This window comes from Telmatherina bonti (assembly GCF_933228915.1).
Source record: "Telmatherina bonti genome assembly, chromosome: 4".
NCBI lineage: Eukaryota > Metazoa > Chordata > Actinopteri > Atheriniformes > Telmatherinidae > Telmatherina > Telmatherina bonti.
The window spans coordinates 40,475,486-40,489,272 of NC_136622.1; the positions used below are offsets into that span (position 1 = coordinate 40,475,486).

At 53.2% G+C, this 13,787-nt stretch overlaps 1 protein-coding gene across 1 annotated transcript in view; it reads left to right on the forward strand.

Annotated features, from left to right (window-relative positions):
* Positions 1-13,787, forward strand: part of LOC306754600 (plexin-B3-like) — a gene marked incomplete at its 5' end in the record, with an annotated part of 70,452 nt that overhangs the window by 48,493 nt on the left and 8,172 nt on the right. The window contains 11 exons of the mRNA XM_079238617.1: positions 316-416; positions 511-728; positions 800-978; positions 1,104-1,170; positions 5,550-5,696; positions 6,111-6,191; positions 6,275-6,353; positions 8,273-8,376; positions 8,448-8,526; positions 8,772-8,938; positions 9,696-9,856. Coding sequence (XP_079094743.1) covers positions 316-416; positions 511-728; positions 800-978; positions 1,104-1,170; positions 5,550-5,696; positions 6,111-6,191; positions 6,275-6,353; positions 8,273-8,376; positions 8,448-8,526; positions 8,772-8,938; positions 9,696-9,856 — 1,383 coding nt within the window. The remainder of the gene's footprint in view (positions 1-315; positions 417-510; positions 729-799; positions 979-1,103; positions 1,171-5,549; positions 5,697-6,110; positions 6,192-6,274; positions 6,354-8,272; positions 8,377-8,447; positions 8,527-8,771; positions 8,939-9,695; positions 9,857-13,787) is intronic.

A 13,787-nucleotide genomic window follows, 5' to 3' on the forward strand; every position in this document is an offset into this window, starting at 1 on the left:
TCCTGGTTCCAGTAGGTTGTCCTAGTCCCTGGCTTTGCTCCTGGTTCCAGTAGGTTGTCCTAGTCCCTGGTTTTGCTCCTGGTTCCAGTAGGTTGTCCTAGTCCCTGGTTTTGCTCCTGGTTCCAGTAGGTTGTCCTAGTCCCTGGTTTTGCTCCTGGTTTCAGTAGGTTGTCCTAGTCCCTGGTTTTGCTCCTGGTTCCAGGTGGTTGTCCTCGTTCCTGGTTTTGCTCCTGGTTCCATGTGGTTGTCCTCGTTCCTGCTCTTGTTCCTGGTTCCAGATGGTTGACCTGGTCTATGGGTGTTTGTCCTCTGTAGGAGGAAGAGTAAACAGGCTCTCAGGGACTACAAGAAGGTTCTCCTGCAGCTGGAAACTCTGGAGATCAACGTGGGAGATCAATGCCGAAAGGAGTTCACTGGTAAACATATCCTTGGTAATTAATCTCATTGGAATGCCTAAAGGTTGATTGGTCCTGTTTCCATGACAACATCCTTTTCTTTTTCTTCCTGTAGACCTGATGACGGAGATGATGGACCTGAGCAGCGACGTTGGAGGACCTGGACTTCCTCTGCTGGACTACAGGACCTATGCAGAGAGAGTCTTCTTCCCAGGCCAGCAGGCGGCACCACTAAACTGCAAACTGGACCTCCCAGAGTCCAGGAGACCCACAGTGGAGCAGGGTCTCCAGCAGCTCAACAACCTTCTCAACAACAGACTCTTCCTGACCAGGGTGTGTTGGACAGGTGATAGACATGTGGTGGACAGGTAGAACTTGCTGCTCACTCTGTCTCTGTGTCTCAGTTCATCCACACCCTGGAGGCCCAGCAGGGCTTCTCTCAGCGGGACCGGGGCTACGTGGCCAGCCTCCTCACCTTGGCTCTGCACGACAAGCTGGAGTACTTCACTGACGTCATGAAGACTCTGCTGCAGGACCTGGTCAAGCAGTATGTCGCCAAAAACCCGAAACTAATGCTGCGCAGGTATGTAAAATAAACGCTCCTTCTTCTGAGGTTCCCGTGGGATCCTGCAGAACCAAAACCACATGTTGGACCACAACTTTCATCCAAGCGGTGGACTGACTGCGTGTCCTCCTAACATCTTTCAGGACGGAGACTGTTGTTGAGAAGATGCTGACCAACTGGATGTCCATCTGTCTTTATTCATTTCTCAAGGTAACTGTGGTAACCTGAATGTGTTCTTCTTCCTGTCTTACCTCCACCTGTCTGTCTTCTGTCTGTCCTGTCTTACCTCCACCTGTCTGTCTTCTGTCTGTCCTGTCTTACCTCCACCTGTCTGTCTTCTGTCCTACTGTCTTACCTCCACCTGTCTGTCTTCTGTCCTACTGTCTTACCTGCACCTGTCTGTCTTCTGTCTGTCCTGTCTTCCCTCCACCTGTCTGTCTTCTGTCCTACTGTCTTACCTCCACCTGTCTGTCTTCTGTCTGTCCTGTCTTACCTCCACCTGTCTGTCTTCTGTCCTACTGTCTTACCTGCACCTGTCTGTCTTCTGTCTGTCCTGTCTTACCTCCACCTGTCTGTCTTCTGTCTGTCCTGTCTTACCTCCACCTGTCTGTCTTCTGTCTGTCCTGTCTTACCTCCACCTGTCTGTCTTCTGTCTGTCCTGTCTTACCTCCACCTGTCTGTCTTCTGTCTGTCCTGTCTTACCTCCACCTGTCTGTCTTCTGTCTGTCCTGTCTTACCTCCACCTGTCTGTCTTCTGTCCTACTGTCTTACCTGCACCTGTCTGTCTTCTGTCTGTCCTGTCTTACCTCCACCTGTCTGTCTTCTGTCCTACTGTCTTACCTCCACCTGTCTGTCTTCTGTCTGTCCTGTCTTCCCTCCACCTGTCTGTCTTCTGTCCTACTGTCTTCCCTCCACCTGTCTGTCTTCTGTCTGTCCTGTCTTACCTCCACCTGTCTGTCTTCTGTCCTACTGTCTTACCTCCACCTGTCTGTCTTCTGTCCTACTGTCTTACCTCCACCTGTCTGTCTTCTGTCTTTACTGTCTTACCTCCACCTGTCTGTCTTCTGTCTGTCCTGTCTTCCCTCCACCTGTCTGTCTTCTGTCTGTCCTGTCTTCCCTCCACCTGTCTGTCTTCTGTCCTACTGTCTTACCTGCACCTGTCTGTCTTCTGTCTGTCCTGTCTTCCCTCCACCTGTCTGTCTTCTGTCTGTCCTGTCTTCCCTCCACCTGTCTGTCTTCTGTCCTACTGTCTTACCTGCACCTGTCTGTCTTCTGTCTGTCCTGTCTTCCCTCCACCTGTCTGTCTTCTGTCTGTCCTGTCTTCCCTCCACCTGTCTGTCTTCTGTCTGTCCTGTCTTCCCTCCACCTGTCTGTCTTCTGTCCTACTGTCTTACCTGCACCTGTCTGTCTTCTGTCTGTCCTGTCTTCCCTCCACCTGTCTGTCTTCTGTCTGTCCTGTCTTCCCTCCACCTGTCTGTCTTCTGTCTGTCCTGTCTTCCCTCCACCTGTCTGTCTTCTGTCCTACTGTCTTACCTGCACCTGTCTGTCTTCTGTCTGTCCTGTCTTCCCTCCACCTGTCTGTCTTCTGTCCTACTGTCTTACCTCCACCTGTCTGTCTTCTGTCCTACTGTCTTACCTGCACCTGTCTGTCTTCTGTCCTACTGTCTTACCTGCACCTGTCTGTCTTCTGTCTGTCCTGTCTTCCCTCCACCTGTCTGTCTTCTGTCTGTCCTGTCTTCCCTCCACCTGTCTGTCTTCTGTCCTACTGTCTTACCTGCACCTGTCTGTCTTCTGTCTGTCCTGTCTTCCCTCCACCTGTCTGTCTTCTGTCCTACTGTCTTACCTGCACCTGTCTGTCTTCTGTCTGTCCTGTCTTCCCTCCACCTGTCTGTCTTCTGTCCTACTGTCTTACCTGCACCTGTCTGTCTTCTGTCTGTCCTGTCTTACCTCCACCTGTCTGTCTTCTGTCCTACTGTCTTACCTCCACCTGTCTGTCTTCTGTCTGTCCTGTCTTCCCTCCACCTGTCTGTCTTCTGTCCTACTGTCTTCCCTCCACCTGTCTGTCTTCTGTCCTACTGTCTTACCTGCACCTGTCTGTCTTCTGTCTGTCCTGTCTTCCCTCCACCTGTCTGTCTTCTGTCTGTCCTGTCTTCCCTCCACCTGTCTGTCTTCTGTCCTACTGTCTTACCTGCACCTGTCTGTCTTCTGTCTGTCCTGTCTTCCCTCCACCTGTCTGTCTTCTGTCCTACTGTCTTCCCTCCACCTGTCTGTCTTCTGTCCTACTGTCTTACCTGCACCTGTCTGTCTTCTGTCCTACTGTCTTACCTGCACCTGTCTGTCTTCTGTCTGTCCTGTCTTCCCTCCACCTGTCTGTCTTCTGTCTGTCCTGTCTTCCCTCCACCTGTCTGTCTTCTGTCCTACTGTCTTACCTGCACCTGTCTGTCTTCTGTCTGTCCTGTCTTCCCTCCACCTGTCTGTCTTCTGTCCTACTGTCTTACCTGCACCTGTCTGTCTTCTGTCTGTCCTGTCTTCCCTCCACCTGTCTGTCTTCTGTCCTACTGTCTTACCTGCACCTGTCTGTCTTCTGTCTGTCCTGTCTTACCTCCACCTGTCTGTCTTCTGTCCTACTGTCTTCCCTCCACCTGTCTGTCTTCTGTCCTACTGTCTTACCTGCACCTGTCTGTCTTCTGTCTGTCCTGTCTTCCCTCCACCTGTCTGTCTTCTGTCTGTCCTGTCTTCCCTCCACCTGTCTGTCTTCTGTCCTACTGTCTTACCTGCACCTGTCTGTCTTCTGTCTGTCCTGTCTTCCCTCCACCTGTCTGTCTTCTGTCTGTCCTGTCTTCCCTCCACCTGTCTGTCTTCTGTCCTACTGTCTTACCTCCACCTGTCTGTCTTCTGTCCTACTGTCTTACCTCCACCTGTCTGTCTTCTGTCCTACTGTCTTACCTGCACCTGTCTGTCTTCTGTCCTACTGTCTTACCTGCACCTGTCTGTCTTCTGTCTGTCCTGTCTTCCCTCCACCTGTCTGTCTTTTGTCTGTCCTGTCTTACCTCCACCTGTCTGTCTTCTTTCCTACTGTCTTACCTGCACCTGTCTGTCTTCTGTCTGTCCTGTCTTCCCTCCACCTGTCTGTCTTCTGTCTGTCCTGTCTTCCCTCCACCTGTCTGTCTTCTGTCCTACTGTCTTACCTGCACCTGTCTGTCTTCTGTCTGTCCTGTCTTCCCTCCACCTGTCTGTCTTCTGTCCTACTGTCTTACCTGCACCTGTCTGTCTTCTGTCTGTCCTGTCTTACCTCCACCTGTCTGTCTTCTGTCCTACTGTCTTACCTCCACCTGTCTGTCTTCTGTCTGTCCTGTCTTCCCTCCACCTGTCTGTCTTCTGTCCTACTCTCTTACCTGCATCTGTCTGTCTTCTGTCTGTCCTGTCTTACCTCCACCTGTCTGTCTTCTGTCCTACTGTCTTCCCTCCACCTGTCTGTCTTCTGTCTGTCCTGTCTTACCTCCACCTGTCTGTCTTCTGTCCTACTGTCTTACCTCCACCTGTCTGTCTTCTGTCCTACTGTCTTACCTCCACCTGTCTGTCTTCTGTCTTTACTGTCTTACCTCCACCTGTCTGTCTTCTGTCTGTCCTGTCTTCCCTCCACCTGTCTGTCTTCTGTCTGTCCTGTCTTCCCTCCACCTGTCTGTCTTCTGTCCTACTGTCTTACCTGCACCTGTCTGTCTTCTGTCTGTCCTGTCTTCCCTCCACCTGTCTGTCTTCTGTCTGTCCTGTCTTCCCTCCACCTGTCTGTCTTCTGTCCTACTGTCTTACCTGCACCTGTCTGTCTTCTGTCTGTCCTGTCTTCCCTCCACCTGTCTGTCTTCTGTCTGTCCTGTCTTCCCTCCACCTGTCTGTCTTCTGTCTGTCCTGTCTTCCCTCCACCTGTCTGTCTTCTGTCCTACTGTCTTACCTGCACCTGTCTGTCTTCTGTCTGTCCTGTCTTCCCTCCACCTGTCTGTCTTCTGTCCTACTGTCTTACCTCCACCTGTCTGTCTTCTGTCCTACTGTCTTACCTGCACCTGTCTGTCTTCTGTCCTACTGTCTTACCTGCACCTGTCTGTCTTCTGTCTGTCCTGTCTTCCCTCCACCTGTCTGTCTTCTGTCTGTCCTGTCTTCCCTCCACCTGTCTGTCTTCTGTCTGTCCTGTCTTCCCTCCACCTGTCTGTCTTCTGTCCTACTGTCTTACCTCCACCTGTCTGTCTTCTGTCCTACTGTCTTACCTCCACCTGTCTGTCTTCTGTCCTACTGTCTTACCTGCACCTGTCTGTCTTCTGTCCTACTGTCTTACCTGCACCTGTCTGTCTTCTGTCTGTCCTGTCTTCCCTCCACCTGTCTGTCTTTTGTCTGTCCTGTCTTACCTCCACCTGTCTGTCTTCTGTCCTACTGTCTTCCCTCCACCTGTCTGTCTTCTGTCCTACTGTCTTACCTGCACCTGTCTGTCTTCTGTCTGTCCTGTCTTCCCTCCACCTGTCTGTCTTCTGTCTGTCCTGTCTTCCCTCCACCTGTCTGTCTTCTGTCCTACTGTCTTACCTCCACCTGTCTGTCCTCAGGATGTGGCAGGGGAACCTCTCTACATGCTCTACAGAGCTATCAAATATCAGGTGGACAAAGGACCGGTGGACGCTGTGACCGGAAAGGCTAAACGGACACTGAACGACAGTCACTTGCTGAGAGAGGACATTGACTATGTTACCGTGGTAACCACAGCAACACATTTTTCTATGGTTCAGCAGGAGGCGTTGTCCTACCTGTCTCTCTACAGCAGTGTTTTTTCAACCACTGTGCCAAGGCACACTAGATCATCAGGTGTGCCTCGGGTAATTATCCAATTTCACCTGATTGGTCTAAAAAGCAGCTCTGTGTTCATCCGGGACCCAAGTGAAAGATATTAAAATGTCTTTTTCTTGTGTTTATTTTATTTCTATTCAAGGCAACTTTGACAAGATTAACTTTATAGTAATAATATGGGCTTTTACAAAAAAGAGAAAATAACATTTTGGCTTGTGGTGTGCCTTGTGAATTTTCAGTGAAAAAAGTGTGCCTTGGCTCAAAAAAGGTTGAAAAACACTGCTCTACAGGCACGTGTCTCTGTAACGGTTTCTGTCTGTCAGACTCTGACTGTGCTGGTGAATAACGGACTCGAGGTTCAGCCATGTCCTGTTAAAGTTCTGGACACTGACACCATCACACAGGTAGGTACATGTCTTCCTCTCACATGTCTGTCTTGTCTCACCTGTCTTCCTGTCCTTCACCTTTTCAGATCTGTTGTCCACAGGTGAAGGATAAGATCTTGGATCAAGTCTACAGAGGTGCTCCGTTCTCTCAGAGACCAGCGGCTGATAGTCTTGACTTGGGTAAAACAAGTGATCTGCATTATCTGTCCCACCCAACTCACCTGTCTCACTTCACTGTTTCACCTGTCTGATGGCTGTGTAATCACCTGTCTGATGGCTGTGTAATCACCCATCTGATGACTGTGTAATCTCTCGTCTGATGACTGTGTAATCTCTCGTCTGATGGCTGTGTAATTACCCGTCTGATGGCTGTGTAATCACTCGTCTGTTGGCTGTGTAAGCACTCGTCTGATGGCTGTGTAATCACTCGTCTGATGGCTGTGTAATCACCCGTCTGATGGCTGTGTAATCTCTCGTCTGATGGCTGTGTAATTACCCGTCTGATGGCTGTGTAATCACTCGTCTGTTGGCTGTGTAAGCACTCGTCTGATGGCTGTGTAATCACTCGTCTGATGGCTGTGTAATCACCCGTCTGATGGCTGTGTAATCCCCCGTCTGATGGCTGTGTAATCACCTGTCTGATGGCTGTGTAATCACCAGTCTGATGGCTGTGTAATCACCCGTCTGATGGCTGTGTAATCACTCGTCTGATGGCTGTGTAATCACCAGTCTGATGGCTGTGTAATCACTCGTCTGTTGGCTGTGTAAGCACTCGTCTGATGGCTGTGTAATCACTCGTCTGATGGCTGTGTAATCACCCGTCTGATGGCTGTGTAATCCCCCGTCTGATGGCTGTGTAATCACCTGTCTGATGGCTGTGTAATCCCCCGTCTGATGGCTGTGTAATCACCTGTCTGATGGCTGTGTAATCACCCGTCTGATGGCTGTGTAATCACCAGTCTGATGGCTGTGTAATCACCAGTCTGATGGCTGTGTAATCACCAGTCTGATGGCTGTGTAATCACCCGTCTGATGGCTGTGTAATCACTCGTCTGATGACTGTGTAATCACCAGTCTGATGGCTGTGTAATCACTCGTCTGATGACTGTGTAATCTCTCGTCTGATGGCTGTGTAATCACCCGTCTGATGGCTGTGTAATCACCAGTCTGATGGCTGTGTAATCACCCGTCTGATGGCTGTGTAATCACCAGTCTGATGGCTGTGTAATCACCCGTCTGATGGCTGTGTAATCACTCGTCTGATGACTGTGTAATCACCAGTCTGATGGCTGTGTAATCACTCGTCTGATGACTGTGTAATCTCTCGTCTGAAGGCTGTGTAATCACCTGTCTGATGGCTGTGTAATCACCCGTCTGATGGCTGTGTAATCACCTGTCTGATGGCTGTGTAATCACCCGTCTGATGGCTGTGTAAGCACTCGTCTGATGGCTGTGTAATCACCCGTCTGATGGCTGTGTAATCCCCCGTCTGATGGCTGTGTAATCACCTGTCTGATGGCTGTGTAATCACCCGTCTGATGGCTGTGTAATCACCCGTCTGATGGCTGTGTAATCACCAGTCTGATGGCTATGTAATCACCCGTCTGATGGCTGTGTAATCACCCGTCTGATGGCTGTGTAATCACTCGTCTGATGACTGTGTAATCTCTCGTCTGAAGGCTGTGTAATCACCAGTCTGATGGCTGTGTAATCACTCGTCTGATGGCTGTGTAATCACTCGTCTGATGGCTGTGTAATCACTCGTCTGATGACTGTGTAATCTCTCGTCTGAAGGCTGTGTAATCACCAGTCTGATGGCTGTGTAATCACCTGTCTGATGGCTGTGTAATCACCTGTCTGATGGCTGTGTAATCACTCGTCTGATGACTGTGTAATCTCTCGTCTGATGGCTGTGTAATCACCTGTCTGATGGCTGTGTAATCACCTGTCTGATGGCTGTGTAATCACTCGTCTGATGACTGTGTAATCTCTCGTCTGAAGGCTGTGTAATCTCTTGTCTGATGGCTGTGTAATCACTCGTCTGATGACTGTGTAATCACTCGTCTGATGGCTGTGTAATCACCTGTCTTTGTGAACAGAGTGGCGTTCAGGTCAGGCAGGCCACCTGACTCTTTCAGATGATGATGTCACAGCGGTGGTTCAGGGTCGCTGGAAACGCCTTAACACTCTGCAGCACTACAAGGTGACATCCGACCAGGTAAGCTCTGCCTCCATTCATCTGCTGTACCTGACCCTGGTTGTCTTCTGTCTCAGGTTCCCGATGGAGCGACAGTTGCTCTGATTCCTCGATCCGAGAGTTCAGGAGTCCGCCAGGTGTTCCAGACAGGAGAGAGTAAGAACATGTAAAACTACAATGACACAGAACACATAGAACCCTGATGGCACCAGACATGGGGAACCACAAGAACACGTAGCGCCACAAACTACGACACTGGTACAGCAAAGACAATACAGAAGACATGGAACTGGGAGACATAAAACATCTAAAGGGTTCTAAAAACCCATGAAAAACCACATCACACAAGCTAAGGAGTTGTTGGTTGTCAGGGTTACTGACAGTTTGTGCTGTTGTGGTAGAAACACTGATGCTGGAGGGTGAGGAAGAGGAGGGTCTGCGTCTCTGGCACCTGGTGAAGAGCAGCGAAGATCCGGAAATCCCAAAACACCGAAAGAGCAGCATGAGGGAGAGGGAGAGGGCCAAGGCCATACCGGAGATTTACCTCACCAGACTGCTGTCCATGAAGGTAACACTTTGTCCTGGTCCTGCTGGACCAGATCTGCTCAGTCCTGGTCCTGCTGGACCAGATCTGCTCAGTCCTGGTCCTGCTGGACCAGATCTAATCAGTCCTGGTCCTGCTGGACCAGATCCACTGGTCAGTCCTCAGTCCTGCTGGACCTGTCTGCTGCTTCTGCCAACCATCAGGTTCTCCTCTCCACTCTCTGAGCTCGGCATCTCTGGATCTGTCCTCTCCTGGTCCACGTCCTACCCCACAGGAAGATCCTTCAGAGTATCCTGGTGAGGAGAAGTGTCCAGATCACATGAAAACAGGGGAGCCTCAGGGATCGGTGCTCGGCCCTCTTCTCTTTCCACCATACACCTCCTCACTCGGTGCAGTTAGAAGCTCTCATGGCTTCTCCTACCACTGCTATGCAGATGACACTCATCTTTTCCTCTCCTTTCGACCAGACGACACAACGTTTCTCTGAGAATATCAGCTTGTCTTGCTGATATCTCTGCATGGATGAAGGCTCGCCACCTTCAGCTCCATCTGTCCAAGACAGAGCTCATTGTCTGTCCAGCCGATCCTTCCTTACCTCCGCAGATACGTGCAGCGTCTGTATTGTTAACTAGCCTCTTCTACGCGTTGGAATGAGTTTGAAACATTCGTCCAGCTTTCTGACAACCAGAAAAGCTGCGTCCACGTGGAGACAAGTCGTCTTCTCATGGTGACAAACAGCACGACATGGACCCTGTCCCACCTGACCTGTGTGTCTCTGCAGGGGACGCTACAGAAGTTTGTGGACGATGTAATCGTGTCCATCCTGAACACGAAGCGTCCGCCGCCGATCGCCGTCCGCTTCTTCTTTGACTTCCTGGATGACATGGCCGAAAAACATGGAATCGATGATCCGGAGACCGTCCACATCTGGAAGACCAACAGGTTGGACCTGTCTCCGACACGTCTGTCTCTCCGACCCGTCTCTCCGACCCGTCTGTCTCTCTGACCCGTCTGTCTCTGACCCGTCTGTCTCACTGACCCGTCTGTCTCTCCGACCCGTCTCTCCGACCCGTCTGTCTCTCCGACCCATCTCTCCGACCCGTCTGTCTCTCCGACCCGTCTCTCCAACCCGTCTCTCCGACCCGTCTCTCCGACCCGTCTGTCTCTCCGACCCGTCTCTCCGACCCGTCTCTCCGACCCGTCTGTCTCTATGACCCGTCTCTCCGACCCGTCTCTCCGACCCGTCTGTCTCTCCGACCCGTCTCTCCGACCCGTCTCTCCGACCCGTCTGTCTCTATGACCCGTCTCTCCGACCCATCTCTCCGACCCGTCTGTCTCTCCGACCCGTCTCTCCGACCCGTCTCTCCGACCCGTCTCTCCGACCCGTCTGTCTCTATGACCCGTCTCTCCGACCCGTCTCTCCGACCCGTCTCTCCGACCCGTCTGTCTCTACGACCCGTCTCTCCGACCCGTCTCTCCGACCCGTCTCTCCGACCCGTCTGTCTCTCTGACCCATCTGTCTCTCTGACCCGTCTGTCTCTGACCCGTCTGTCTCACTGACCCGTCTCTCGGACCCGTCCGTCTCTGACCCGTCTGTCTCGCTCACCCGTCTGTCTCTTTGACCCGTCTGTCTCACTGACCCGTCTGTCTCTCTGACCCGTCTGTCTCTCTGACCCGTCCGTCTCTGACCCGTCTGTCTCGCTCACCCGTCTGTCTCTTTGACCCGTCTGTCTCACTGACCCATCTGTCTCTCTGACCCGTCTGTCTCTCTGACCCATCTGTCTCTCTGACCCGTCTGTCTCTCTGACCCGTCCGTCTCTGACCCGTCTGTCTCGCTCACCCGTCTGTCTCTCTGACCCGTCTGTCTCTTTGACCCGTCTGTCTCACTGACCCATCTGTCTCTCTGACCCATCTGTCTCTCTGACCCGTCTGTCTCTCTGACCCATCTGTCTCTCTGACCCGTCTGTCTCTCTGACCCGTCTGTCTCACTGACCCGTCTGTCTCGCTCACCCGTCTGTCTCTTTGACCCGTCTGTCTCACTGACCCGTCTGTCTCGCTCACCCGTCTGTCTCTTTGACCCGTCTGTCTCACTGACCCGTCTGTCTCGCTCACCCGTCTGTCTCTTTGACCCGTCCGTCTCTGACCCGTCTGTCTCACTGACCCATCTGTCTCTCTGACCCGTCTGTCTCTCTGACCCGTCTGTCTGTCTGACCCGTCCGTCTCTGACCCATCTGTCTCTCTGACCCGTCTGTCTCTGACCCGTCTGTGTCTTTGACCCGTCTTTGTCTTTGACCCGTCCGTCTCTGACCCGTCTGTGTCTTTGACCCGTCTGTCTCTGACCCGTCTGTGTCTCTGACCCGTCTGTGTCTCTGACCCGTCCGTCTCTGACCCGTCTGTCTCTGACCCGTCTGTCTCTGACCCGTCCGTCTCTGACCCGTCTGTTTCTTTGACCCGTCCGTCTCTGACCCGTCTGTCTCTGACCCGTCCGTCTCTGACCCGTCTGTCTCTGACCCGTCTGTCTCGCTGACCCGTCTGTCTCTGACCCGTCCGTCTCTGACCCGTCTGTCTCTCTGACCCGTCTGTCTCTCTGACCCGTCTGTCTCGCTGACCCGTCTGTCTCTCTGACCCGTCTGTCTCGCTGACCCGTCTGTCTCGCTGACCCGTCTGTCTCTCTGACCCGTCCGTCTCTCTGACCCGTCTGTCTCTGACCCGTCTGTCTCTCTGACCCGTCCGTCTCTGACCCGTCTGTCTCTCTGACCCATCTGTCTCTGACCCGTCCGTCTCTGACCCGTCTGTCTCTCTGACCCGTCCGTCTCTGACCCGTCTGTCTCTCTGACCCATCTGTCTCTGACCCGTCCGTCTCTGACCCGTCTGTCTCTCTGACCCGTCTGTCTCGCTGACCCGTCTGTCTCTGACTCGTCCGTCTCTGACCCGTCTGTCTCTCTGACCCATCTGTCTCTCTGACCCGTCTGTCTCTCTGACCCATTTGTCTCTCACCCGTCTGTCTCTCTGATCCGTCCGTCTCTGACCCGTCTGTCTCTCTGACCCGTCTGTCTCTCTGACCCATTTGTCTCTCACCCGTCTGTGTCTTTGACCCGTCTTTGTCTTTGACCCGTCCGTCTCTGACCCGTCTGTGTCTCTGACCCGTCTGTGTCTCTGACCCGTCTGTCTCTGACCCGTCTGTCTCTCTGACCCATCTGTGTCTCTGACCCGTCCGTCTCTGACCCGTCTGTGTCTCTGACCCGTCTGTCTCTGACCCGTCTGTCTCTCTGACCCATCTGTGTCTCTGACCCGTCCGTCTCTGACCCATTTGTCTCTCACCCGTCTGTCTCTTTGACTCGTCTGTCTCTGACCCGTCTGTCTCTCCGACCCGTCTGTCTCTGACCCGTCTGTCTCTCTGACCCATTTGTTTCTCACCCGTCTGTCTCATTGACCCGTCTGTCTCTCTGACCCATTTGTCTCTCACCCGTCTGTCTCTTTGACTCGTCTGTCTCTCACCCGTCTGTCTCTTTGACTCGTCTGTCTCTGACCCGTCTGTCTCTCCGACCCGTCTGTCTCTGACCCGTCTGTCTCTGACCCGTCCGTCTCTGACCCGTCTGTCTCTGACCCGTCCGTCTCTGACCCGTCCGTCTCTGACCCGTCTGTCTCTCTGACCCGTCTGTCTCCGACCCGTCTGTCTCTGACCCGTCCGTCTCTGACCCGTCCGTCTCTGACCCGTCCGTCTCTCTGACCCGTCTGTCTGTCTGACCCGTCCGTCTCTGACCCATCTGTCTCTCTGACCCGTCTGTCTCTGACCCGTCTGTGTCTTTGACCCGTCTTTGTCTTTGACCCGTCTGTCTCGCTCACCCGTCTGTCTCTTTGACCCGTCTGTCTCACTGACCCGTCTGTCTCGCTCACCCGTCTGTCTCTTTGACCCGTCCGTCTCTGACCCGTCTGTCTCACTGACCCATCTGTCTCTCTGACCCGTCTGTCTCTCTGACCCGTCTGTCTGTCTGACCCGTCCGTCTCTGACCCATCTGTCTCTCTGACCCGTCTGTCTCTGACCCGTCTGTGTCTTTGACCCGTCTTTGTCTTTGACCCGTCCGTCTCTGACCCGTCTGTGTCTTTGACCCGTCTGTCTCTGACCCGTCTGTGTCTCTGACCCGTCTGTGTCTCTGACCCGTCCGTCTCTGACCCGTCTGTCTCTGACCCGTCTGTCTCTGACCCGTCCGTCTCTGACCCGTCTGTTTCTTTGACCCGTCCGTCTCTGACCCGTCTGTCTCTGACCCGTCCGTCTCTGACCCGTCTGTCTCTGACCCGTCTGTCTCGCTGACCCGTCTGTCTCTGACCCGTCCGTCTCTGACCCGTCTGTCTCTCTGACCCGTCTGTCTCTCTGACCCGTCTGTCTCGCTGACCCGTCTGTCTCTCTGACCCGTCTGTCTCGCTGACCCGTCTGTCTCGCTGACCCGTCTGTCTCTCTGACCCGTCCGTCTCTCTGACCCGTCTGTCTCTGACCCGTCTGTCTCTCTGACCCGTCCGTCTCTGACCCGTCTGTCTCTCTGACCCATCTGTCTCTGACCCGTCCGTCTCTGACCCGTCTGTCTCTCTGACCCGTCCGTCTCTGACCCGTCTGTCTCTCTGACCCATCTGTCTCTGACCCGTCCGTCTCTGACCCGTCTGTCTCTCTGACCCGTCTGTCTCGCTGACCCGTCTGTCTCTGACTCGTCCGTCTCTGACCCGTCTGTCTCTCTGACCCATCTGTCTCTCTGACCCGTCTGTCTCTCTGACCCATTTGTCTCTCACCCGTCTGTCTCTCTGATCCGTCCGTCTCTGACCCGTCTGTCTCTCTGACCCGTCTGTCTCTCTGACCCATTTGTCTCTCACCCGTCTGTGT